Source organism: Phoenix dactylifera, chromosome 1, assembly GCF_051530095.1.
Source record: "Phoenix dactylifera cultivar Ajwa chromosome 1, Ajwa_hap1_PhDact_Kaust_v1.1, whole genome shotgun sequence".
Lineage (NCBI taxonomy): Eukaryota > Viridiplantae > Streptophyta > Magnoliopsida > Arecales > Arecaceae > Phoenix > Phoenix dactylifera.
The window spans coordinates 74,104,560-74,129,341 of NC_143190.1; the positions used below are offsets into that span (position 1 = coordinate 74,104,560).

The window sequence follows — 24,782 nt, forward strand, 5'->3', positions numbered from 1 at the left end:
TGGATGATACCACCCATATACAGCCAATATCCTTGACGCCTTCCAGAAGCCATCTCTCCTCCTCCTATATAACTAGTACGCCGGTATTGTATTTGCTCGTTGAATCTCCCACAGCCAGCACACGGTCGGCCCTCGCAGAAACTCCTCCAAGATCTCTTGCGTTCCCTCCCCTCTCCCCCAGCTCTCCAACGACTCGAAGCATGCCTTCGCTTTCCGACGTACTCCTCGACCAGGCTCACCACTTGGAGTTCGAGTCCGTCCACGAGCTCCCCGAGTCGCACGCGTGGCCCACCCTCCATGACCACCCTTGCGTGTCCGAGCCCGTGCCGGTCATCGACATGGCCGACCCCAAGGCTGCCGAATTCATGGCCCGCGCATGCGTGTCGTGGGGCGCGTTCCAGGTCACAGGCCATGGCGTCGCCCCGCGCCTTCTGGAGTCTATCGATTCCGAGATGCGCCGCCTCTTCGCGCTCCCGACCCAGCAGAAGCTCAAGGCAGCCCGCCCCGCCGACGGCGTCTCCGGCTATGGCCTCGTCCCCATCTCCTCCTTCTTCGCCAAGCTCATGTGGTCGGAGGGCTTCACCATCGCGGGCTCCCCGCTGGACCACGCTCGCAAGCTCTGGCCCCATGACCCGGACCAATTCTGGTACGTGCCTGCATGCCCCCCTCGTGCCGTGTCGTGGCAACCCTGCCTGCTAACTTGTGCTGCGCTTTTATTGCCGTACGTGCAGTGATGCGATAGAACGATACGATCGGGAGATGAAGGCTCTCGCCGGGAGGTTGATAAGGCTGATGCTTCTGTCGCTGGGCCTCAGCGATGAGGAGGTCGAGTGGGCCGGCCAAGGTGGGGAACTGCCGCCGGACTTGGCCGGCGTCCTCCGGTTGAACTCGTATCCGGCGTGCCCGGACCCCGACCGAGCCATGGGCATGGCTGCCCACGCCGACTCGAGCCTGGTTACGATTCTGTACCAGAGCAGCACGAGCGGGCTCCAGGTGCTGCGGGCCGAGGACCAGAACAGCCCGGCCCGGTGGGTGACGGTGCCGCCACTGCCGGGGGCTCTGGTCGTGATCGTCGGAGATTTATTTCACATACTATCCAATGGGCGGTTTAAGAGTGTCGTCCACCGGGTCGTCGTGAACCGGAGCCAGCAACGTGTCTCTGCGGCGTACTTCTGCGGCCCACCGGCCGGTGTCACGGTGTCACCGATTGAAAAGCTGGTGGGCCCTGGGCGGGCCCCTGCCTACCGGGCTGTTACGTGGGCCGAGTACTTGGGCCTCAAGAGGGAGCTCTTCGACAAGGCGCTGGCGACCATAGAAGTGCCACAGGAATCATAGGAGGGTCGTAGCAATAAAGTTTTATTCTGCAATGGTTGTGGCTCTTTTAAGGAACAACCGTATGTGTGATTGACTATGAAGAATAAATAAAAGCTCTCTTACCGTAATGACTTTTTTTTATATTTTTTTTGGAAAATCTCCTGGATCTTTGTTTGCCGTCACTCCGGGATCCGAGATGAACGCCAGTAGCGGAACTCAAAAATGATTTTCATAAAATTGAATGAGTGCAGTCAATGCGTGCAACGCGCGCGCGCGGGGGCGGGGGAAAAAACGAAGGGGGTGGGGGTGGGGGTGGAGCAAAAGAAAAAAGAAAAAGCCCAGAAGAGCCTTGTTCTTTCGTTGTCGATTTTCGCAACTTCGTCGATGGGCCAAGAGACGAGGGATGCGACATCTCATTGTGGTCCCTCTCGTGCAACGATTCTCTTCTCTTCTTACGATATAAAGACAATAGTAGAAAATTAACATGCGCCCCCTTCTTTTTTTTAAATACAGAACCGGAGGCAAGCATGTAAGTAAAATGGAAGCAACATATATATATATATATATATATATATATATATATATATATATATATATATATATATATATATATTAAAAAATCCTCATAAATAGATAGCATAATTAGATAATAATAAAAATTTATTTAGTTCATGGAAAAAATATCTCTGTTGCGGGGTTTCACCCCGGCAGCAGCCCACACACCAGCCGAGCAGGGAAAGCATCTGCGTCCCTCCCGAGGTATTGTCCGCTCTGGGATTGCCGCTTCGGGTCTCCGGGAGGTCGCCCAGAGTCTTTGCCCAATGACAGTCCCGAGCCCTAACGGCGCGGGGGTCCGCGGAGGTACTACCCCTACCCTCACGGTTTTGTCCTACAAAAGGGCCCTCGGTAAGGAGAGGTTATTGAGCCCCCCATTTAAGGCACAGACCTTTCCGCTGATTAGCCGATGTGGGACTAAACTGGGAACCCCATCCCACAACACAGCCCCCCCAGCGGGAAGGTCTGTGCGTGGCCGGGGCCCTTCCTCTAGCGCCAACTGTTGCGGGGTTTCACCCCGGCAGCAGCCCACACACCAGCCGAGCAGGGAAAGCATCTGCGTCCCTCCCGAGGTATTGTCCGCTCTGGGATTGCCGCTTCGGGTCTCCGGGAGGTCGCCCAGGGTCTTTGCCCAATGACAGTCCCGAGCCCTAACGGCGCGGGGGTCCGCGGAGGTACTACCCCTACCCTCACGGTTTTGTCCTACAAAAGGGCCCTCGGTAAGGAGAGGTTATTGAGCCCCCCATTTAAGGCACAGACCTTTCCGTTGATTAGCCGATGTGGGACTAAACTGGGAACCCCATCCCACAACAATCTCACTAAAATATTTTAAAAAAAATTTGATGCATGGATACATGATATCGAGCAATATGGTTTTGCTGAAACAGCTGATTCATATAGTTTTAGTTTGGATACATCCAATAAGATCAGAAAACAATAAGTCTCGGAGCGCTCTAGACAACTCCCCTTCCTCCAACCCACAGGATGACTTCGAAGTGATTGGCCACATACGAAGCCCCTCAGTTTGCGGCCCCATTTGTCCTCCAAACATGTTTGGTTTGGAAGACCACATCACCACTCATCATAGTCCGAATGTCTCGAAGCAAGGAGTGTCTCTCTCACCGCCACTGATGCCACTTTGAATCAATTCAATCATATTAGCCGAATTACCCTCAAGTATGATTAAGCTAGCCCGCAACACTCACTAAGCATGGCCTAGACCTGCCCATCCGCCCTCAACTTTGCTCCGGAAAGTGAGGTGTCGAAAATCTAACAGCCTCCAGCAACTACCATCTTAGAGTCCGAGCTTCTGATGACGAAGCCAGCACGTCACCTCTGCCACCATCGAGCACGCATCCATCGAAGTTGACCTTAAAAAAACTCGATGATGGAGGCTTCCAGGTGAAAAACACCATTCGAAGCACTATACGAGCAAAGGAAGAGCCTTAGATGCCCTAAATTATTAAAGGTCTATCCGACAGGTCCGCATGAATAATCTCAGCCGCCTGTGCCCTGACACGCTCCACAAACGAATCTTGAAAAAGGGCTGCTTTCGCCAAAGGTTCTGGCATTTCTGGCTAGCTAGATCTGATAAGCAGTGTAAGTCCCCCTAATGGCCACCTGCCGAGCTAAATGGTTTTTGCATATTCAGTTGATCACGACTTTTGCAAATTAACCTACACTTAGTTGATCATCGACTTTCCAAAAAACAGTTTTATAAAATACCCATAAAGTATCACATGCATAATTTTTAATATTTATTTTTCAAATATTTTAAAATATAAAAAATATTTTAAAATAGGCATTAAAAATCTTTATTGGATTGAGTTTTTAGGCTTCTAACCATTTTTAATAGTTAGACAATTTTTTATATTGTGATAATCTTTAATAGTTATTAATATATTTTTATACTAAAATTATCATAATTCTTCATATTATGTTAATTTTTAATAGCATATTGCTAATAGTTTTAGATTAAATAATAAAAATAGCTATAACAAAGATTATGACAGCTTAGAGGTATTTTTAGAAAAAAAAATTCTTTTTTATGAAAAAAAAAAATATTTTCATAGAAAAGCTATTTTCTTATTTCTCTTTCTTCTTTAGCAAACCAAATAAGTCCTAAGCAATAAAGCAGAGGTGATAGGTGATTTTTAGTAGTATCTAACTTTTTTGTAGGTTTGCCTGTATTCAGAGCTTTGAGGTTCTTGGGTTTATATAAGACAGAGAGAATTTGTCAAGCTCAATACAGTGGAAGTTGGGTGTATTGATCCTAACGTGTACGATCTTTCTTATTTTGAAAAAAAAAACAGTGGAAGTTATTAAAAAAAAAAAAAAAAGGAGTGGGACCAGGTGTTGGTCCAAAGGTGAGGGTCTTGTCGTAAGGGTAGCCTTCGTGCGCTGCGCTTTAGATATGATGCGACGGGATCGTATACGGGAGGGGTTTTTTATGTTCCCTTGCTGCGGATGGTGGCAGCGACCGAAAAGGATGCCGCCGGAGGCTGCCGCTCACTTGGCGTCGACAGTGGGCGGCACAGATTGGTGAGAATTTGTCTCAATCTTGCATCGATTTGGCTGCAAGTGGGTCAGGTTTGGATCCGGATCCAAATCCGTCCCGGTTTAGATCCAATCAAGCCTTTTACATTGAACTGATGATCGCTCAAGGATACGATATAACCATTATACCATATCAGCTGACACTATCTTGGCCGATATAAACCAATTTATTTTAAGATATCAGCAGCTGCAAGACCAAAATACCAATCAATATTTACACAGCAATCAAGATGGTAGCATAGGTAGAACGGGGCGTTAGCTGCCACTGGGATGGTTCAGATTCGAAACGCACGGGTGTCGATTAAATTTAGGAACTGGATGCCCCACGCTTGGACGTTGCCGGTGAAAGCGCTACTGATCCGCTAGTACCGACTACCGAGGTGGCGTTGAGGTGATATACTCACATATGGATAATAAGGCTAGTAGGGGGAGCCCATGGGTGAGAGAGGGTACGCGAAAACTTACGGCCTGCACCGAACATTTTCTGGTAGAAGGGGGGCCAGTGGAGGCTGCTACGCGGGTGAGGTTCGCCTCTCCCCCTCCCCTCCCATTTTTGACAAAAAAAATCAATATTTAAACAAATATTAAGAGCATGTTTGGCATTGCATTTATTTCTTATTTTTTATTTTTAAAAATAAAATTATAAAAATTAAGACAAAAAGCATATTTGGTGCTATTATTTTTGTTTTATAATTTTTAAAAATTACTTTCATTATTTCTAAAAAAATAAAAAAATTTACTTTTAATTTTTAAAAATATATATATTTTTAACACCACTACAAACATCGTCTCCACCAGCACCATCATCATCTTCGCCATCACCGGTGCTGCCTCCACCATTGTCACCACCTCTACCACCCTTAATGCCACCATCGCCACAATCATCATCGTTTCCACCATATTGCCAGCATCTCCATTACATCTATTATCACATGCACTATTATTGTTGTACTTCCTCCATTACACATTGCTATTATCGTCATTGTGTCCATCACATTGTTGATGCCACTACCATCAATATCATCATCACCTCCACCATGTCATCATTACCATCGTTGTCACTTTTGCTATACCGCAGGCAAACATACCATCAAACTACTATTGTCTCTACATCTTCACTACAACTATCATTATTTTCATCCATCATCATGTTGATTTTTAAAAATAATAATTAATTATACCTAATATATTTATATTTAAAAAAATGAAAAAAAGAAATAGAATGTCTAATAGCACCTAATCATTTTAATTCAATATTGTAGCTACTAAATATAAAAATAGTAAGTAATCTTGAAATTGTTATATTTGTCAAGATTTCGATATCTCAGCTCTTGATCTATCAAGACGAGATCTTGTCATCATCTCGATGATTTTAATTCAAAAATTTTGACCCCAAGCAAGATAAACCAATATCTCCTTGTATCTAGTTTTCAGTTGCCCATCAAGATAGCTGAGATCTCTAGTTTTAAAATCCTTGGACTCAATCAGAATTGAGTTTATGAGTTCTTGTATCGAAAACTCAAATCTAATCCAGCACACTTCGTGTCTTGCAGGCACCGGATTGCTCGCGGTTAGGTTGGATCCAAAGCTTCGAAGTCGGTCTCAAATTTATTTACATATTCTTGCCAAATTGAATTGGATCTTGATCAACTCAAACCAATTCTGCAATGTCCAAGCCTGACCCAATTGAGGATTAGGTCATCATCATTCCCAGTATACAAGTCTCTAACTTCGGATACAGATCAGGTCCAAGTTGATTTAGGAGCCCACTTGCATACCCACCTCTTAATCATCATGTTCCTTCACCTGTCACAAACTTTCACTTCCTGCCCCCCGTTTTTTGGGTATGAAATTCTTGCCCTTTTAAAAAAGTGCAGTCGGCAAAGATTACGAGTCCATCAGAACGAATCATCAGCTATCTTTCGTGTGAAGCCTTTGATTCAAATTGTGGGGATTCACCATTAACTAATCAGTGATTGCCGACACAGATGTCTTTACGTGGAGGACAGGTTGAATTATGAAGCAATAACAAAGGTGAAAGGTGATGTGATCAAGATCTATCATGTCCGAGATATATATTGCCTGGGATTGTCAAACTCGTAAAGTGTGTCGGGATTCTAGATCTAAGTATCATCATCATTTAGATGGAATGTCAAATTAACTACCTACTGTAGCGTTAGAAGTTTATAGTTGCACCACTGTTGTCGGCAGCAGGAGTCACCATGTTAGGATTCATAATGATATAGAATGCACTAATATTTAGATGATTATATCCTTATATATATAAATTGTCGCAATTCAGGATCTCATTTAAAAAAAAAAACTAACCAAAAGATATTATTTGAGTTACTCAGTCATGTATAAGTACCCAAGATTTATCCAATACATATTCGATGTGGGACTAAATATATGGCCGCAAGGATCCTCACATACTCATCCCGTTTATATCCTGACATCCTTGTCATGTTAGAAGTTCAAATCTATTCAAATCTAATTACAAACACCACGATTAGCATGTGATCAACTCTCATAAAAAAATTTGTGTTGCATTATCTCCTAGTCTATATAAACTATGGGCCAGATCCGCTTTGATATCATTTATAACAACACAGAATATCACCCAAAAAGATTAGCTGGAAGATATTATTTCGGTTCGTCAGTCCTGTATAAATATCTGAGATGTATCTAATGTATAGCCGATGTGAGACTAAATACATGTATGTATGAATCTTTGTATAAGTAGAAGCATGCAAAAGATGCATACAAGCATGGTTAAAAAAGAAGCCAAACCGGGCTCTTAAAGTTTTGTAATCTAGCAATTTACTCAGCCTCAGAACGTTTTACGTACGGATTTTCGTGGATGTATTTACTCAAAGATAATATAATATAATATATTCCGTTGCATCAAAAAAAAAAAAAAAATCACGCGGAATCTACGTCACACACTTAAGCGTCGAACTTGGCGGCGCATCTCGCCCCCTTTTTCTCAGGAAAATAAAAATAAAGAAAAAACATGGTCTAGTCTTATTGTTATTACTTAGATGTTCGTGATCCATAATGGATACACCTGATGTGTTGTCCCTGCTTTTGCTACCTTTTCTTTTCTTTTTTTTCAAACATAACGTGATCCACCAACGACCGAGGGGCCAACTTCCTAACGGTAACATTTCCTTCAAGGCTTGGGAATGCCGACGCTGAAAGCTGGTGCGCTGATCAAATAATCCAATGTATTTGCTTGATGAGTCTGAGTTTAAAAACTTCATGAATTAGATCAATCAACAAGGCTGAGAAGTTTAAACGGTTAACAACATTTAGAACATTAGGAAGCCTCTGTGGTCATACAGGCGGCAGCCAAAATGTTGCATCAAATCCTGTATAAGCCAATATAATAGGTTTGTCCATATATATATATATATATATATATATATATATATATAAGTGGCTAGAGCTTGGTGGAATGCAAATGCATTTTTTTTTTACACCAAAAAAGTGCAGATGTGCTGATTACCAACCAGCAGAATCACACAAAAAGAAAAAAAAAAAGAAAAAAAAAAAAGAAGCAGCTTGTGCATGGCAGAGGTTATATCTTTCGTGTAAAGAAAAAAAATCTTCCTCCTTTTCATAAATCCACAATTAGATTATGCAATAGTCGCTTCGAGATCTATGCAAACGAATGAATGAGAAAGTCTTCAATGCTTTGAGATATGTGTAAGATATGAACCAATAATTAATATTGTAAAAAAAGACCCATCGTTCCTTTGCACGAAAGATACGGCCCAAACCCATATGGACTGTCCTTTCAGCAATCCAGGAAATGATGAAGCTAATACAAGAATAGATCTATACCATCTGAGGTAAGAGGAATGAAGCAGAGTTTTAACTGATTGAATGAAAATAATCAGCTACCGTAAAGAAAATATGACTGAAACAACATGGAAGTGATCCAAACAGCAATGGGGAGCATTCTTAATCTTTTAAAGTGCAAGTATTCACATAAAGCATTTAATGTTATTTGTAAGTTAAAGAAAAATAGTAATATGCCAGCAGTGATGTCTTAATAATATGATGTACTCTGGTTGTAAAGAATGACAAAGATCCAGGCAGAAAAATGATATATCTGGTTACTAAAAGAGAACCAACAATCAAGTAGCATCATCCCAATAATCTGATGTATTTCAGTTATAAACGACATTAAAAACTAACAAGGATGATGCTTTAGTGATAAGATGAACTGAAACCAAATATAGCCAGTAGCTCTATATCACAAGCTGAAAAGGATGGACACTGTTTTAAGTAGATGTTTGAGATCAGAAAAAATGTCCCAGTATTGATATATCATTATATAACAATATTGCAAACAATCATATTAATATTAAACAACGGCGGAAAGAGGAGAAAGTGCCACTAAAATTTCTCTCTATATGTTATATGTGTGCGCGCATGCACGCACATATTTCCGTCACTGCAGTACTCTGGCCACACCAAAGCATTGTAGGGTCATGGAATGGATGAATTGGGCACATTTCTGTCACCCTACTACTTAAGCCACACCAAAGTAGAATGGCGTTGTGGAATGGATAAATTGGGCACTCCAAAAGAGAGTGTACAACATTTAATGGATATTATAGAAGACCAACTTGAAGTGTCGAAAGTATTTATCAGATTTATGAGATTGTTTTTGCTCCTCTTAAGAGGAGAGATATCTACTCTCGAGTTCAAAATCAACAATGAGCCAATCAAATTAAATATCTATGCCATTAACCAAGATCTATATCATTAAAAGTGCTTAGAAATCTAAGTATTAAAATCTATTAATTTTTAATTTATATATATTTTATCACGTGTAGATCATGATCTATAAAATAGATTCTTAATTTAAATTATTATGTATTTTTGCTTGGTCATACAATAAAAATGGTCCATTTTTATGTCCACATGATGCATTCATTTGAGCTATTAAAAAATATAATTTTTATTTTCTAAATATTTTAGTTGTATAAATCACAATCAATGGTGTGACTTTTTAATTTGGACACCTCACTTCTGATTTTGGATAAAATTATACCCTCTTCTGATTTTCAGAGCTGGGATAAGAAGCTGACTATTGACCTGGAAAGATATTAGCTAAGAGAAAAGGCATGCATGCCACTGCTGCCGCATAATTCCTTGAGATTACAAACTCACTGCTACTCAACAAAGAGACTAAAGTGGTGCTCTGTGCTCCTCAATCTTCCATCACATGAAAATAGCAGCGAGTAATTTCTCGAAAGACACTGTGAAGAATCAAATATTCAAATGCCTTTGATAACGTAAGAATTTTAACAAGCAGGACAGCATAAAGACTAAACACCTAAAGACTGAAATAATCAAAATTTTATCAAAAAAAGCAAAAGAAAACAGCAAACATAGATGTAATTCACTATACTTCAAGTGCAATATATTTTTTCAGAAACCCATTGCATTTAAGAATGTTAGATCCCCTATCAATAGCTATTCTGCAACATTGGTAACTTAAGAGTCAGAGAGGAAGGCCAAAACTGAGGGGCTCCAGCACACTGCCACCAAAATGCTGTCTTTGAAAACCACAATGCAAACATGCTGATTGTGTAGGTCCAGTGGCACTATCTAATGAAGCACCCATGAACATACCTGTGTTTAAACATCCTGGAAGATGACCAGTCATTTAACAGAAAAGATAAATTTAGCATGGCTATGTAGAAATAGATCACCAGAATATGTATATGAAAACAAAGAAAAAAGTGAACAGGGATAAGTCAATGACATTGTGCCAACAGTTTCTGCCTCGGTCCCATTAATAACTTCAGTCAGGACGCACGGGTGTACGAGAGTGAAATAATAGGTAATGATGACTATGACCCGCCATATGGATGTCGCAAGATGTGCAAAGCATGATATGTAATAGAGACAAACATGAACCTACAGCTCAATGAAAACGAGTAGGTGTCACATGTGAGTGCACATTCAAAAACTTTTGAAACTAAAAGTTTAAATAATAATTAAACATGCCAGAATGAAACAAAACATCAATTTGTGCAAACACAAAAAGCAACAAGTTTTGATCTCTAAAACTGAGACAATTGAACAGCAAAAGACCATCTTTCATGACTTGTGAGTGTCTCAGTTTTTATAACAAGAAATTTCAGTACATTTAGAAAGGAGAACAGTACTATTATTGATATATGCTCAGTATTGTGCTCAACATGTAAGCAGCTTTACTCTGGTTAAAGTAATATATAGACCACGAGATATTTCTATTTGCCTATTTCTTACTATAAAGTAGAAAGCATTTGAGAGAAAGAACCATCAACAATCTTCATTTTAGTTGTGCGGACACACCATACCACAACCACAAACATCATGGTATGAATGTTTCATTTCGAATCAGCTTCACAACTCTGCTTGCATCATCTGCTGCACCATCAAATTGATTGTCAAAGAGCGGCTTCCCTCCCTATAATTTGTTTTAGGCAACTTTGTAGCCCAGGGTGTTTTTGTGTCATTTCTTGTTTTCAAATTATGTTTGTATCCACCCAGATTGCAGCCTCTTGTTGTACTTTCATGAGAAAACAATGTCAAACTTTTACTTGCACTGACAAACCCATGTCTGTCAAGAGAATTTGTTTCGGCAATTGCAGAAGAAAGTAAGATACATGCTATCGAGAGATCATGATCAAGATTGAGTGAAGATCTTTTCCTACATGGTTGTATCAGCTACCTTGCCCTTTTCATTTCAGTTGCATCCCAGTAATCAAGCTAGAACTGCAAAGCAAAGCTAGTTTGAGGTATGTCCCTCATACAAAGGATCTCCCCCTGCTTAGTAGGCCTGATATTGGCTGCTGTCCACTGTTTGGCATTCCTTTTTCTTTCTTAAGTAGTTTAATTGTTTATGCTGCCAGAAAAAGAAGGATTACATGAGAAAAGAAATGGTTAGCAGTGGACTCCCTTTGGAATAGCCTCAATTAACTCCAGTGTAAAACCAGTTGTGCTATTTATGGTGGCCAAAAAATAGAAAAGGCAAGGGGAAGAATCAGAAAATATCATTACATGAATGAACTATTATGCTAAAATCAAGCCAAATCAAAACCAGTTCGGACTGAATACAAAACTAAACAAATCCAGCACAGATTAAAATCAAATCCAACTTAAACCCAAACAGCCAAATTGAATCCATGTTTCACAACCAAGTCCACACAAGAGCCTTGACCCAAGCAAATGACCCAAAGTGCAACCTGAGCCACAGAGTCAAACTAAGGCCACGAGGTTTGATGACTTTTTGGCAAGAATCCAATTCAAGGCATATCATAAGACAATTCTTCTCTTCCAAATCAAATCAAGCAATTCTGTAAAGCAAAAATGTGGTGAATATGAAATCGAACTTTTATTTCAGAGCAAACTTGTTAACAAGAACCATCTCTAGAAGCAGCAAATCATAGTTTCGTGTGCATTTCATGTGCTAAATTCTAATGGTTGTGTATGCACCAGTGCATCACAATAATAAGAAAAAAAACAGCAAATTTAGAATGACAGACCACAAACACAGCACTTTCTGCACCAGGAATACATCCCAAACCTAAAGAGAGATGCAATTTTAGATTAGCTGGATCATTCATGCTTTCACAATCCAAAAGCATGAAGTAGATTCTTTACCACAAAGAAAAGTTGCATTGTATAAACCCATGGATTATACTTATGTATCTAGCTGTAACAAGGCTGCAAAAGGCAATTGCATATGATACAAAAAACCATATCTTCTTTATACACAACTAATTTTTCTATATCCACTTTTACTTGAATTTGTTGAGCTTCAAGAACTCACTGACATTGTCTAAAATTTTAGATATTCTTTCTTGGCTTCCTCATAATCAAATCAATATCTAGAGTTCTGGTGTCAGCTTGTAACATCAAACTCGAGATCAAACGTAAGAAAATGCATTCATTTATGCAACTAGTATATTTGAATTTATATTGAATTGTCACTTGAGAGAAAGTAGTAGTATGTACTTTATTAAATGAAAAATTAAGTAGTTTATGCTGAGTATAACGAATGATAATTCATTAAATAGTTAAGAAAGAATACAAACTGAAGAATATAATGAAAAAACTAGCATAGAAGATCCATTGAAGTGTTAAATTTATCATCAACAAGTTTTTGTTTGCATCGAGTCTACACCAATTTTTAGCCTAAAGCACACAGGCACACCACTAATAACCAAGAACAGGTTTCTACTAGAATCGGATACTGGAGATTACTTGGAAAGGTGCTATCAGGAACTATGTAATAGGCTTGTGCAATAATTTTATCCCTGTATTTTTTTCTGGCTCAAATTTTTAGGATATAAGTGGGTCCAAGCAAACAAGTTGAATATGGCAGAGATGAGAATTTTGCATGCATGTACCGTGAAAATAGGAAAACTTAGGTGAGACTCATGTATATTGCAGGAGGCAGAAGAGTTGTATGCATGAAGGTCAAAGAGATGGCGAACCAATTAAAATGGTATGGTCATGTGCAACTAATCAGAGATCTCCATAAGGAAGTTGTCAAAATTGTGTGGATGACACCAAGAGTGACAAGAATACAACAACAAAGTTAAGTTTATTGTTGCGACACTTAATTAAGCAGGATCGCAGATAGGTATCCTTTTGCTGTACCAACTCGTACCAATGCAAGCCTCACCTGTCCTCTGCTCCAGCAAATAATTCTGGAGTAGTTAGTTTTGTGGCATCAGATATCATGACCACAACTATTATTGTAAAATTTCTCCATTTCTTTGCTAGGTTTCACCTGCATTGAGACTAAGGCTACTCTTGGATAATATGCACATATGACCTGCATTCCAGGAAAAATTCTCTACATGTTCGACAACACTTAATCATCAGTTGATTCTTCAAGTAGATTCTGCACAGGCTACGGGCAGGCTTGGTATTCTTCAAAGGCAACCCCCACCAGCTCCTAAGCACTTGATTGAACTCAAAAAAGAGTATCACCTCTTATAAGGTTTAAAATGATAAAGTTGGAATTCAGAACCAAATTTCAGTGACTCCTCCTCCACCTTGTTCTTCAGTCTTCTCCAAGTTCTCAGCATATCTGATTGTATCAATCCCCGGTACAATGTCTCGAATGTCGCCTTCTGTGGAAGGAACCCTTTCTCTATCATCTCCATGAAGAACTGGCATGCCTCCCTCCACTTTTGCTTCTCACATAACCCATGAATCAACAAAGTATACGAATCCAAATCCGGCCCGACACTGCCCTCAACCATATCATTCCATAATTCCCTGACTATCTCCATCCGGTTTAGCTTTGAAAACATTCCAATTAAGATGTTGAACGTGTGAATATCAGGTGTGCTCAGGGAACCCATTTCCTTCATCTTCTTGTACAACTTTATCGCACCATCCACATCTTTCCTCCCACGATACTCCTTGAAGAAGCAATTATATGTAGCTGGGCATGGGCAAATGCCATCGCTTGCCATTTCATTAAGCAAATCTTCGGCATCCTCCAGTCTCCCACAGGAAGCCAGACACTTGATTACCGAAGTGTATGTTGCCGCTGTGGGACAAATGCCTTTCTCTTTCATCGACCGCAACATACAAAGTGATAATTCTGGTTTATGGGCTCGACTGTAAACATGAAGGATGATCGAGTAGCTCGTGACATCAGGTTCAATGCCTTTGCTTTGCATCTCATCTAAAAGGTCATCAGCTGCATGGACTGTTCTATCAAACCGATTGTCTGGATGCAAGCTTGCCCTCCTACAGATCCCATTCAACAGAACATTATATGTAACCACATTGGGTTCTAACCCACGATGCACCATCTCCTTTAAGAACTTCTGTGCCATTTCATGTCGGTTTACCTTACACCATCCGTAAATCAAAATTGTGTATGTCTTCTCGTCTGGTTCATATTTGAATTTTCTTTTATTAAATATCTCTGTTGCAACCTGCAACCATTGACACGACGTCAGTAACTGGAGTTCATTGGGTAAAGATAGTTGTACATATTTCCAAATCCAGGAGATGGCATTGATACTACCATCTGTTGTTATGACGACCAATGATAAAGGTTATCTTATGGCTCCAACAATTTAAAATAAAGATGTCAAGATAGAAGTGAAAGAATTCACTATATGAAAGACTGTTCGCTTGGGTGGCATTGGCTTGGTGAAAGCATATGATAAAGTACTACAGGAGATAAATTGGTGAGCATTAAGAGATGTAGTGAATAGCTATTTAAATTGTTAAATACATTTATGACAATGAAAGCATTAGAAACAGCAATGGCAAAACATTTCAGTACTTGTTGAGGCTGGATCGTGCTACCCAAATGGCTTAGCACTGCACTCAATGTGGTATATCTTAACAAAGTTGACTCGACAGGAAAAAATATGGTAAAAAGTAAGCAAATTTATATAAAGAAGGAAAAAGAAAAGATAATAGATAACGCAGACGGAAGGATTTGTGAGGCCAACTCCTCATAATCCGTGTAAGGTTTGTCAGTTAATCAAATCTTGCCAGGGATCTCGTAATCTCTAGGCAGGAATCAAACGCATTAACAAAATCATGATAATTTAACGAAACATCAATGCTTAAAAGATTTTTTTCCAACCGAAACCAATATAACAATTGGTGTATGAGAAAATTCGTAAAAGAAAGTAAAAAGATTCAAAAAATAAAAAATAAAAAATCCAGGACACCCCATGTCTAAATCAGAAAATTTCAAATACCACAGCTTCATCTTAGGCCTAAATACAAATCATAATTCTCCAATGTAAAGAAGAAGCAGCACCAAAATGGACCAAGCACCCATTTATCTCTCAATCGATATTTGATAGCAAAAAATCAAAAGAGAAGGGGGAAAAGTTCAGAAAGAAAGCGAGACCTTGGGATAGCCGTACTTGCAGAGGGTGTCGAGGAGCATCTTGAAGTCGTTGCCGTCGGGCTCCCGGCCGATGAAGGCCTCCATGTCGTCGAAGGCCCGGACAGCCTGGCGCGTCATGCCAGCAGCGATGTAGCGGCGGACGAGGATGGCGAAGGTCCGGGGGCTGGACCCCGCGCCGCCGCGCTGGTCCATCTCGATGATGAGCTGCCACGCGACGTCGAACTGGCGAACCTTCCCCAGGATATCGATCATGAGGTCGTAGGCGTCGGGACCATGGGCGTGGTGGGCGTGGTCGCGGGCCCAGACGAAGAAGCTGAGGGCGACCTTGGAGGCGTGGCGGAGGCGGAGGAGGGTCTGGAGGACGAGGTCTCCAGAGAGGCGGATGCCGGCGAGCTGGAGGGGGGACTCCAGAGGGTGGAAGGGGTTGTGGTGGTGGATGAGGAGGCGGGCGAGGGCGTCGGCATCGGCGGAGGGCCGGAGCGGGGGAGCGCTCGGCTTCGGGCTGCTTCCTGAAAGCCCTAGTCCTAATTCGGGCTCCGGGGAGTGGGAGAGGAGGAGAGGTTTGGGAGGTGAAAGGAGATAGCGGCGGCCGGCCGACGCGAGAGCCGCCCGGGACATTGCCGACGCGCGTCTCGGCCGGGAATGGATTTCCAAAACCGGACGATTGCGCTCGCTGATACGGTGCGCATCTCAATGTACACACGACGCTTCTCCTCTCTCTCTTATCGGTAAGTAGGCTTCTCTTCCCCTTGCAGTTGGGGGTCTATCAGGAGATCTGGTCCATTTGATGTTTCAATCTATTTGGATCCATGGATGCTATTGTGGCACCAATTTGCATCTTGATGCAACCACTTAAGTAACTTCTCATATTCCACCATTCTCATCTTCATGAGAGAACAAACTTAGCATGAGGGTGGGCCAAAGTCCTAGAAAACTACTCCAAATCACATGTAGTTGTATCAACTGGGAAAAAATAATAATACAAACATGGTTCCAAAATAGTTACATATATTGATGTCAACTACTACTTTATCTATTTTATCATATAACGTTAAATTACGCAAATCCATAATGCGTTCATCCATGAGGTAAATGTAGCCATCCAAGTTTCCTCACATGTTTTTACCTCTACCGTATTTTCTGCCTCATGTTTCTCGCATCACCTAAAAACTATAAATAGCTTTTAAAAACAATGTCGAGGTTCGAGTCCTTTACATAGCATTTATTTTTTTAATTTAATATATTTTAATATAAAAGTACATCTTAATCTCCGCAATGCCCGTAGTATTTACTGATTTTATACTAATAAAATAAGCATGCATCAAATTTGATGGATTCTATGGTAAATTATAAGCAATGATAGTCGTAACAACACGAAAAGGTACCGCTACAGCACTTGTCTATATAGTTTAGAGTGCCAAGGTTGGATAGAGCATATATGAAATGAGCAATGTGAGTGTATGTATGCGCAATTACAGATAAAAGTAGTAGGGCACAAATATTATTCCGTAACCACGGGATTACCAAAGTCGTTGTAGTATAGTGGTGAGTATTCCCGCCTGTCACGCGGGTGACCCGGGTTCGATCCCCGGCAACGGCGTTAATTTTTTTCCAGTTCAGAAGAAACTTTTTTTTTTCTTTTCCCCCTTCTGTAAAACAGAAAAAAGACTTTTCACCTTCCTTTTTTTGTGTATATTCTTGTTTTCCACCCCTTTAGAAAAAACAATAAAAACACCTTTTCTTCTTTTCTTTTCCTTTTTTTTTTTTATAAAGCAAAGGAACAGGGGTATATTTCACATATGTAATCACCAGGAGATTCCACAGTCAGTTCCAGTTCACCCAATCTTATATAATAGGGGCTAAGCCATTCCCGATATCACACAAATGCATCATAATACACCAGCAGGGCGTTATAATAATAGAGCAGCAGCACATATAAACCATATTAATATTGGTTGTCCAAGGTGACAGCAGCAGGAGCATCTCTACCCAGTGCTTCATTACATCAGAGAAGAACTCTTAGGCCTCGGCCTTTCTTGCCTTGATAAGCTCGTTGTAAGCACCCAGTGTATCCATCGTTTTGGTACCCTCCTCTGAGACACAGAAGCGCACGAATTCATCGTCGTAGTAGGGCTCAAAGAGACGAGGGTGGTCCTCATCCACCAGCTCCGGCGGGGCCTCGACCAAGAAATCCTTCTTTGGAACCGAGAAAAGAACGACGGAGTATCTCGTCACATCGCCTCCCACCAGTATGCGATGCAAGGCCGCACCCACTCGACCGTTGGTCCATGCCTAACTCAAACAAGCACTTCTCAGCAAGTATATATATATATATCATCCTGGGAGGCTAGGACTGACAACATTAGTTGTGCACAAGTGATCATGCAATTTCTTAGCCATTCACCTCGTTATTTGGATTTATGTCTCTGGATCAAAACCACATGCCTTTAACGATCATGAAAGACAAAAGATATGGTCTGCTACTAGCTGAATTTCTACAAAAGTATTATTGCTCCTAGTGAGTTTTTTTATTAAAAAAAAAAAAAAAAATTGCTCCTAGTGTATTCTCATAATAGTCTCATGATGTTTCCGAGTTACCATGTCATTGCTAGCTTCAAGTTTGACCTTCCAGTGCACGGCAGAAACTAGAGAGAAAGTATGATTGTGAAAAATAATAGTTCGACAAAATGCAAGAGCTTCAAAATCTCAAATCCCCAAAAAAATATGCATTCCGCTTGAAACATGTTCATGGAAGTCATATCCTTTTAATAAGATTGAAGTTTCATAAATCTACTTAAACATCTGCAAAGTGATTAATTCCAGGGATATTCATTACCCAGGCATCCAGACAAAACCCTAAGGCCCTGTTTAGACGCTGGAAGATCTCAGCAGCCCAATAAGATCTTCTCACCGGGTATCTCTTTGGAAATCGTAGCAAAGCAGGAAAGAGAGTCGGGTTGTTTGACCAATCACTAATTTTTCTTCTCAAAAAACTAGATATATATTATCTCCATCGTCTTTTTTTTTCTAAGAAGATCCTTGTTGAAAGATCTTGTCGGACCAACAAGATCTTTCAATGCCCAAACAGGCCCTGTTAAGACGATTCAATATCGGAGCAAACAATGGGGCAGTCTTTGTTGGAAGTTGATAAACTTAATTATGCTGAGGAATTCAAAGGGTCATATGAAGTATCCAAAGGGTCATATGGATAATCTAAAAGGTCTCATTATGATGTACTTATTAGGGGAGTTAAAAGGTCACTTCTAGTGCCTATAAATATGTGGCTATCATGAAGAAGAATGCATGGAAGAAAAAAAAAAGGAGTGGTAGATAGAGAGGGCTTGAGAGAGAAAAATTGTATTTCTCTTTGAAGAAAAGTTGTACTACTCCATTATCTTATATAAAGTATTTTCTTTCCATGTTCTTGTGTTTCTACCACCATTGCATATTCTATCAAAGTGGTATCAGAGCTTGGTCATGGCTATCGGGATACTTCCTATTCCTCGTCTCACCAATACCAACTATGAGAATTGGAGTATCCAAATGAAGGCATTACTTGGATCTCAAGATATTTGGGATATAGTCGAAAAGGGCTATGAAGAAGACGGAGATAGAGCGCAACAACGAGAGACTTTGAAGAAAGATAAGAAGGCTCTCTACTTCATTTATCAAGGCTTAGATGAAGCCGCTTTTGAGAAGATTGCTGGTGCTACCAACTCAAAGCAAGCATGGGAGATCCTCGAGAAAGCCCATAAGGGTGTTGAGAAAGTGAAGAAGGTGCGCCTCCAAATATTGAGAGGCGAGTTCGAGACTTTGAAGATGAAGGAAGGAGAATCCATCTCGGATTACTTCACAAAGGCTCTATCTATTGTAAACCAAATGAGGAGAAATGGTGAGAATATAGAGGACAAGCGTGTGGTGGAGAAGATCCTAAGATCCTTGGATCAAAAGTTTGACTATGTTGTGACAGCAATTGAAGAGTCCAAAGATGTGGATACTATGACAATTGATGAGCTCATGGGTTCTCTACAAGTCCATGAGCAGAGGATCTTGTTGCGAAAAGAAGAACCTTTGGAGCAAGCCCTGAAAAGCAAGCTCACCATCAGTGAGAAGAAGGAAGGCCCAACTGACGAGGACAAACATAAAAACCATGGTCATGGTTACAGCCGTAGATATCATCATGGACGAGGCCGTGGGCAAGGACAAGGTTCCTTTGGACGTGGCAGAGGAAGAGGAGGCCTAGGATTTCCATCAAATGAAGAAAGCACTCAAGATGGAAAAAGGCAAGGAGGTTTCTCAAAAGGAGGACGAAGGTATGATAAAAGAAATGTTAAATGTTTTATTTGTGGCAAATATGGTCATTTTTTCTCAGAATGTTACTATAATAAGAATAATCAAGTGTATGAGAAGACCAACTATGCAAGGAAGGAGGAAGGAGAAAATGGTGTGCTACTACTAGCAGAGAAGGGAGAAGAAGCCTCCAATGAGAATAAATGGTACTTGGATACTGGTGCAAGCAATTATATGTGTGGGCACAAACATATCTTTAAAGAGTTAGATGAGACAGTGGAAGGCAACGTTTCTTTTGGAGATGCCTCAAAAATTCAAGTGAAGGGGATAGGTAAGATCCTAATCCAACTCAAGGATGGTTCTCCACAGTTCATTTCTAATGTTTACTATGTGTCTAATATGAAAACAAATATCTTAAGTCTTGGTCAATTATTAGAAAAAGGCTTTAATGTTTGCATGAAAGGAGGATGCTTGTACTTGAATAAACATGATCAGTTGATTGCAAAAGTACCTATGACCAAGAACCGAATGTTCATGTTGAACATTAAGTATATCAATACAAAGTGCTTAAGTGCATGCATGAAGAATAACATGTGGCTCTGGCACTTGAGGTTCAGGCATTTGAACTTTAGCTCTTTGAAGCTCCTCTCCTCAAAGGCGATGGTGAAGGGGTTACCTCTCATGGAGAATACTTGTGAAGAAATATGTGAAGCATGTATTATTGGAAAACAGTCAAGAACAAGTTTTCCAAAGGAGTCACTTCATCGAACCAAAAAATCTTTGCAACTCATCCATACGGATATTTGTGGTCCCATCACACCGGCCTCATTTGGAGGTCGTCGTTATTTTCTAACATTTATTGATGACTTTAGCAGGAAAACTTGGGTGTATCTCTTGAAGGAGAAACGAGAGAACCTAGAGATATTCAAAAAATTCAAAGCTCTTGTGGATAACCAAACTGGGTGCAAAATCAAAGCTTTGAGATCAGATCGAGGAGGAGAGTATACCTCGAAGGAGTTCGAAGAATTCTGCAAAGCTCAAGGCATTTGGAGGACCTTAACTGCCGCATACTCACCCTAGCAGAACGGCGTAGCAGAAAGGAAGAATCGAACCATTCTTGACATGGTGAGAAGCACGCTGAACACAAAGAAAATGCCAAAAGAGTTTTGGGCAGAAGCCGTAAATTGTGCGGTGTACATCCTCAACCGCTGCCCAAGAAAGAATCTTGATGGAAGAACCCCTCAAGAAGCATGGAATGGCTATAAGCCAAATGTATCTCATCTAAGAGTATTTGGTTGTATTGCCTATGCACACATCCCAGATCAAAGAAGAAGCAAGCTTGATGATAAGAGTTATCCTTACATCTTTATAGGATATGACCAGAGGTCCAAGGCATATAGACTCTATGATCCAAAGACAAAGAAGACTATTGTAAGCCGAGATGTGAAGTTCAACGAAGAAGGAAGTTGGAATTGGAGCACCAACTTGGTGGAAGTACAAGAAGAAGAAGAAGATGAAAAGTCTCAAGCTGAAGATTCCTCACCTCTCTCTTCACCTAGCACGAGATCTCCATCTTTAAGTGAGGATTTCAGAAAGACAAGAAGCATTCAAGATCTCTATGAGGTAACAAGACCTCTTAATCTCATTTGTTTATATGCTGATGAGGATGTAATCTCTTTTGAAGAAGCAGTGAAAAATGAAAACTGGAAGACGGCCATGGATGAAGAAATGAAAGCAATCCAAAAGAATGACACATGGGAGCTTACCACTCTTCCAGAAGGCCATGAACCCATCGGAGTGAAATGGGTTTACAAGGTAAAGAAGAACGCAGAAGGAAAGATAGAAAAATACAAGGCTCGCTTAGTAGCTAAAGGCTACAAACAGCAAGCCGGGATTGACTACGAGGAGGTATTTGCTCCCGTAGCTCGTATGGAGACAATTCGCCTGGTAATTTCCTTGGCAGCACAAAACAATTGGAGAATCTACCAACTAGATGTAAAGTCGGCCTTTTTGAATGGCTTATTAGAAGAAGAAGTATATGTTGAGCAACCTAAAGGGTATGTGAAGAATGAATGCAAAGAGAAGGTTTTAAAGCTAAAGAAGGCACTTTATGGCTTAAAACAAGCTCCAAGAGCTTGGAACTCAAGGATTGACAGCTACTTCAAAGCAAACGGCTTCAAGCAATGTCCCTCTGAGTATGCTGTGTATGAAAAAGAAAAAAATTCTAACATATTACTTGTTTGTTTGTATGTGGATGATCTCATCTTTACAGGTAACGATCCACAAATGATTGAAGAATTCAAGCATGCTATGATGAAGGAATTTGAGATGACAGACATGGGACTCATGACATACTTTCTTGGTTTGGAAGTCCAACAACATGAAGAAGGAATTTTCATATCCCAAGAAGGTTATGCTAAAGAAATCTTGAAGAGATTCAAAATGAAAGATTGTAATCCTATAAACACCCCCGTTGATTGTGGAGCAAAAATATCAAAAGAAGATGAAGGAAAGGTTGTTGACCCTACTCTCTACAGAAGCTTAGTGGGAAGTTTGAGGTATATGACCTGTACAAGGCCGGACATATTATATACAGTCGGCTTAGTCAGCAGATTTATGGAAGAGCCCAAATCAATGCATTGGAAGGCAGCAAAGAGGATTCTTCGGTACATCCGAGGTACTATTACTGATGGACTATTTTATTCTCATCTTGATAATTTTGAACTTGTTGGCTACTCAGATAGTGATTGGGCTGGAGATATGGATGACCGTAAGAGTACTTCTGGATTCATATTTTTTATGGGAAATGCAGTATTTTCATGGATGTCAAAGAAGCAATCTATTGTTACTCTTTCTACATGTGAAGCTGAATATGTTGCTGCATCTGCATGTGTATCACATGCAATATGGCTAAGAAACTTGCTAAAGGAAGTTGGTTCTGAGCAAAAGAAGCCCACTAAGATAAACATTGATAGCAAATCAGCCATTGCACTAGGAAAGAATCCGGTGTATCATCAAAGAAGCAAACATATTGATATTCGTTTTCATTCAATCCGGAAACATGTGAAGAATAAAGAGGTAGTGCTACAATATGTGAAGACTCAAGATCAAGTGGCTGATATATTCACTAAACCCTTGAAAGTAGACCTCTTCATCAAGTTTAAAAGTTCTCTTGGTATGATAAAGAAAGAACAATTAAGTTTAAGGGGGGGGGTGTTGGAAGTTGATAAACTTAATTATGCTGAGGAATTCAAAGGGTCATATGAAGTATCCAAAGGGTCATATGGATAATCTAAAAGGTCTCATTATGATGTACTTATTAGGGGAGTTAAAAGGTCACTTCTAGTGCCTATAAATATGTGGCTATCATGAAGAAGAATGCATGGGAAAAAAAAAAGGAGTGGTAGATAGAGAGGGCTTGAGAGAGAAAAATTGTATTCCTCTTTGAAGAAAAGTTGTACTACTCCATTATCTTATATAAAGTATTTTCTTTCCATGTTCTTGTGTTTCCACCACCATTGCATATTCTATCAGTCTTCCGTCTTCTTTCTCTTAACAGTCGGCCTGCTGTGAGACGTAGATGTTGTCATTTTGTGCAACATCAGCGTGGTCCCTCCGCTATCGACATCGTTGGTTGGAATAGTCAAAGATGGTAGATTTCAAAGGTAATATGCAAGCACCGCATCATTAAGGCGGTCATGTGATCTAAAAGCTTTCCGAGGCGATCGAGCACCGAATAAATTTATGTTCGGAGATAGAATAATGTTCTGTACCGCCGGATCTGTGAATATAAAATGGTCACAAAGAGATCGTTGGGGTAAACGGGAGATGGCTGCGAGTTGAGTTGCCATAACCGGCGTCTCATAGCATGTTTACTTAGAGGAAGAAATTAAGGCGCTGGGTGGGGTGGGGTGGGGGAGTGAAGCTTACCCGGAAACCGTTGCCGGCGAGGACGATGAAGGAGATGGGCGAGGGCGAGGCCAGAAGCCATTCCCCATCGTTGCCCTGAACCTCCAGGCCATCCTTCTGGAGCTGGCACACAACGCTCATCATATTCGTGTCACGGTGAGGCACATAACCGAGCTTCTTCTCCTCCCCCTGAGCCGGAGCCTGGTACTCGGCAAACCGGAGCAAATACCAGGTGGAATTTATTAGATCCTCGTAGTACTTGTCCACCCCCAACCCCTCCATCAGCATCCTCCGCGCCATACCCTCCAACTCCGCCACCTTCTTCGAGAAGGAGAGCACCGTCTCGCTGCCGGCACCAAACCAAGAACAGAATCTCAATACATACGAAAGCTATCTAGCTAGCTAGCCAGAGAAATTTTAGCAGATTAAAAGGGTGTGAGAGAGAGATCATCAAGTGGAGTACCAGAAGGTGGGGTTTCCGGTCTCAGGCCACATGAGATTGGCGAAGCTTTGGGTGGCATGGGGGAGTGGCGCGTCTACGATGGCGAGGCTCTCGTAGTAGTCGAGCGCCGGAATATCGCCGAGGTAGCCGTGGAAGGGCTTGTGATGGATGTTGCGTTGCTTGGTCTCGAGGGGGAGGGCGAAGAGCTCTTTCACGGCAGTCCGGAAGAGGGACTCCCGGAGCTCCGGGGCGACCTGGGGGTAGATGGCCTCGAAGCAACCGTGGGACTCCATGGCCTGCATCACCTGTGCTCGGACCGAGTTCCAGCTCTCGGTGCCTGGGCTGGCCGGCTCCACGCCGGAGAAGTCGATCTTGGGGAGCTCTCGCGCGGTCTCCGACCCCATCCTCTCTCTCTCTCTCTCCTCTTTCTCAGGACCTGCGAGACCAAAAAAAACGGAGGAGACCGCAACTTGACGCATTATTCCAAGTAGAGGAGACGGCCGAGCCGAGCCACTAGTGGATCGTCACCGCCAGCTGTCAATCAACATCAGTAGGATGGAAAATTGCGATGCCACGTCATGTCATCTTGTCAGTTTCTCAGGTCGACTGTTTGCCAGCGTAGCAAGTAATAGCCCGTTTTAGGCCAAGTGAAGGAACGAAGTTGGATCCTTCTTTCGCGCGGAAGATACAACCCCCGTCCCACGAAAACAGCCTTTGTCGTCCTGAAAACCATGTAATATTCCATCTGAATTGAATGATGCCGAGTGGCTCTGATTCCATTGAAGCTTATCACCATGGCCACCTGGGTCC

At 41.4% G+C, this 24,782-nt stretch overlaps 3 protein-coding genes and 1 non-coding gene across 4 annotated transcripts; 2 read left to right on the forward strand and 2 right to left on the reverse strand.

Moving 5' to 3' along the window:
• On the forward strand, positions 1 to 1,461 carry LOC103722719 (gibberellin 3-beta-dioxygenase 1). The gene is made up of 2 exons (XM_008813381.5): positions 1 to 646; positions 732 to 1,461. The coding sequence occupies exons 1-2, from the start codon at positions 201 to 203 to the stop codon at positions 1,333 to 1,335; spliced, it is 1,050 nt and encodes a 349-aa protein (XP_008811603.4). The 5' UTR covers positions 1 to 200; the 3' UTR covers positions 1,336 to 1,461.
• Positions 1,462 to 11,595: 10,134 nt separating this feature from the next.
• On the reverse strand, positions 11,596 to 16,195 carry LOC103722720 (pentatricopeptide repeat-containing protein At2g13420, mitochondrial-like). Its single transcript, XM_008813382.5, has 2 exons — positions 15,332 to 16,195; positions 11,596 to 14,393 (listed from the first exon to the last, which is right to left on the reverse strand). The coding sequence occupies exons 1-2, from the start codon at positions 15,947 to 15,949 to the stop codon at positions 13,428 to 13,430; spliced, it is 1,584 nt and encodes a 527-aa protein (XP_008811604.3). The 5' UTR covers positions 15,950 to 16,195; the 3' UTR covers positions 11,596 to 13,427.
• A 664-nt stretch (positions 16,196 to 16,859) lies between these two features.
• Positions 16,860 to 16,931, forward strand: TRNAD-GUC (transfer RNA aspartic acid (anticodon GUC)). Its single transcript has one exon. It is a non-coding gene; the product is annotated as a tRNA-Asp (tRNA).
• A 228-nt stretch (positions 16,932 to 17,159) lies between these two features.
• LOC103700102 (putative 2-oxoglutarate-dependent dioxygenase AOP1) lies at positions 17,160 to 24,452 on the reverse strand. The gene is made up of 3 exons (XM_039119055.2): positions 23,994 to 24,452; positions 23,552 to 23,876; positions 17,160 to 17,623 (listed from the first exon to the last, which is right to left on the reverse strand). Exons 1-3 carry the CDS (start codon positions 24,449 to 24,451, stop codon positions 17,351 to 17,353), a joined length of 1,056 nt encoding a protein of 351 aa, XP_038974983.2. The 5' UTR covers position 24,452; the 3' UTR covers positions 17,160 to 17,350.
• Between the last annotated feature and the right edge of the window lie 330 nt (positions 24,453 to 24,782).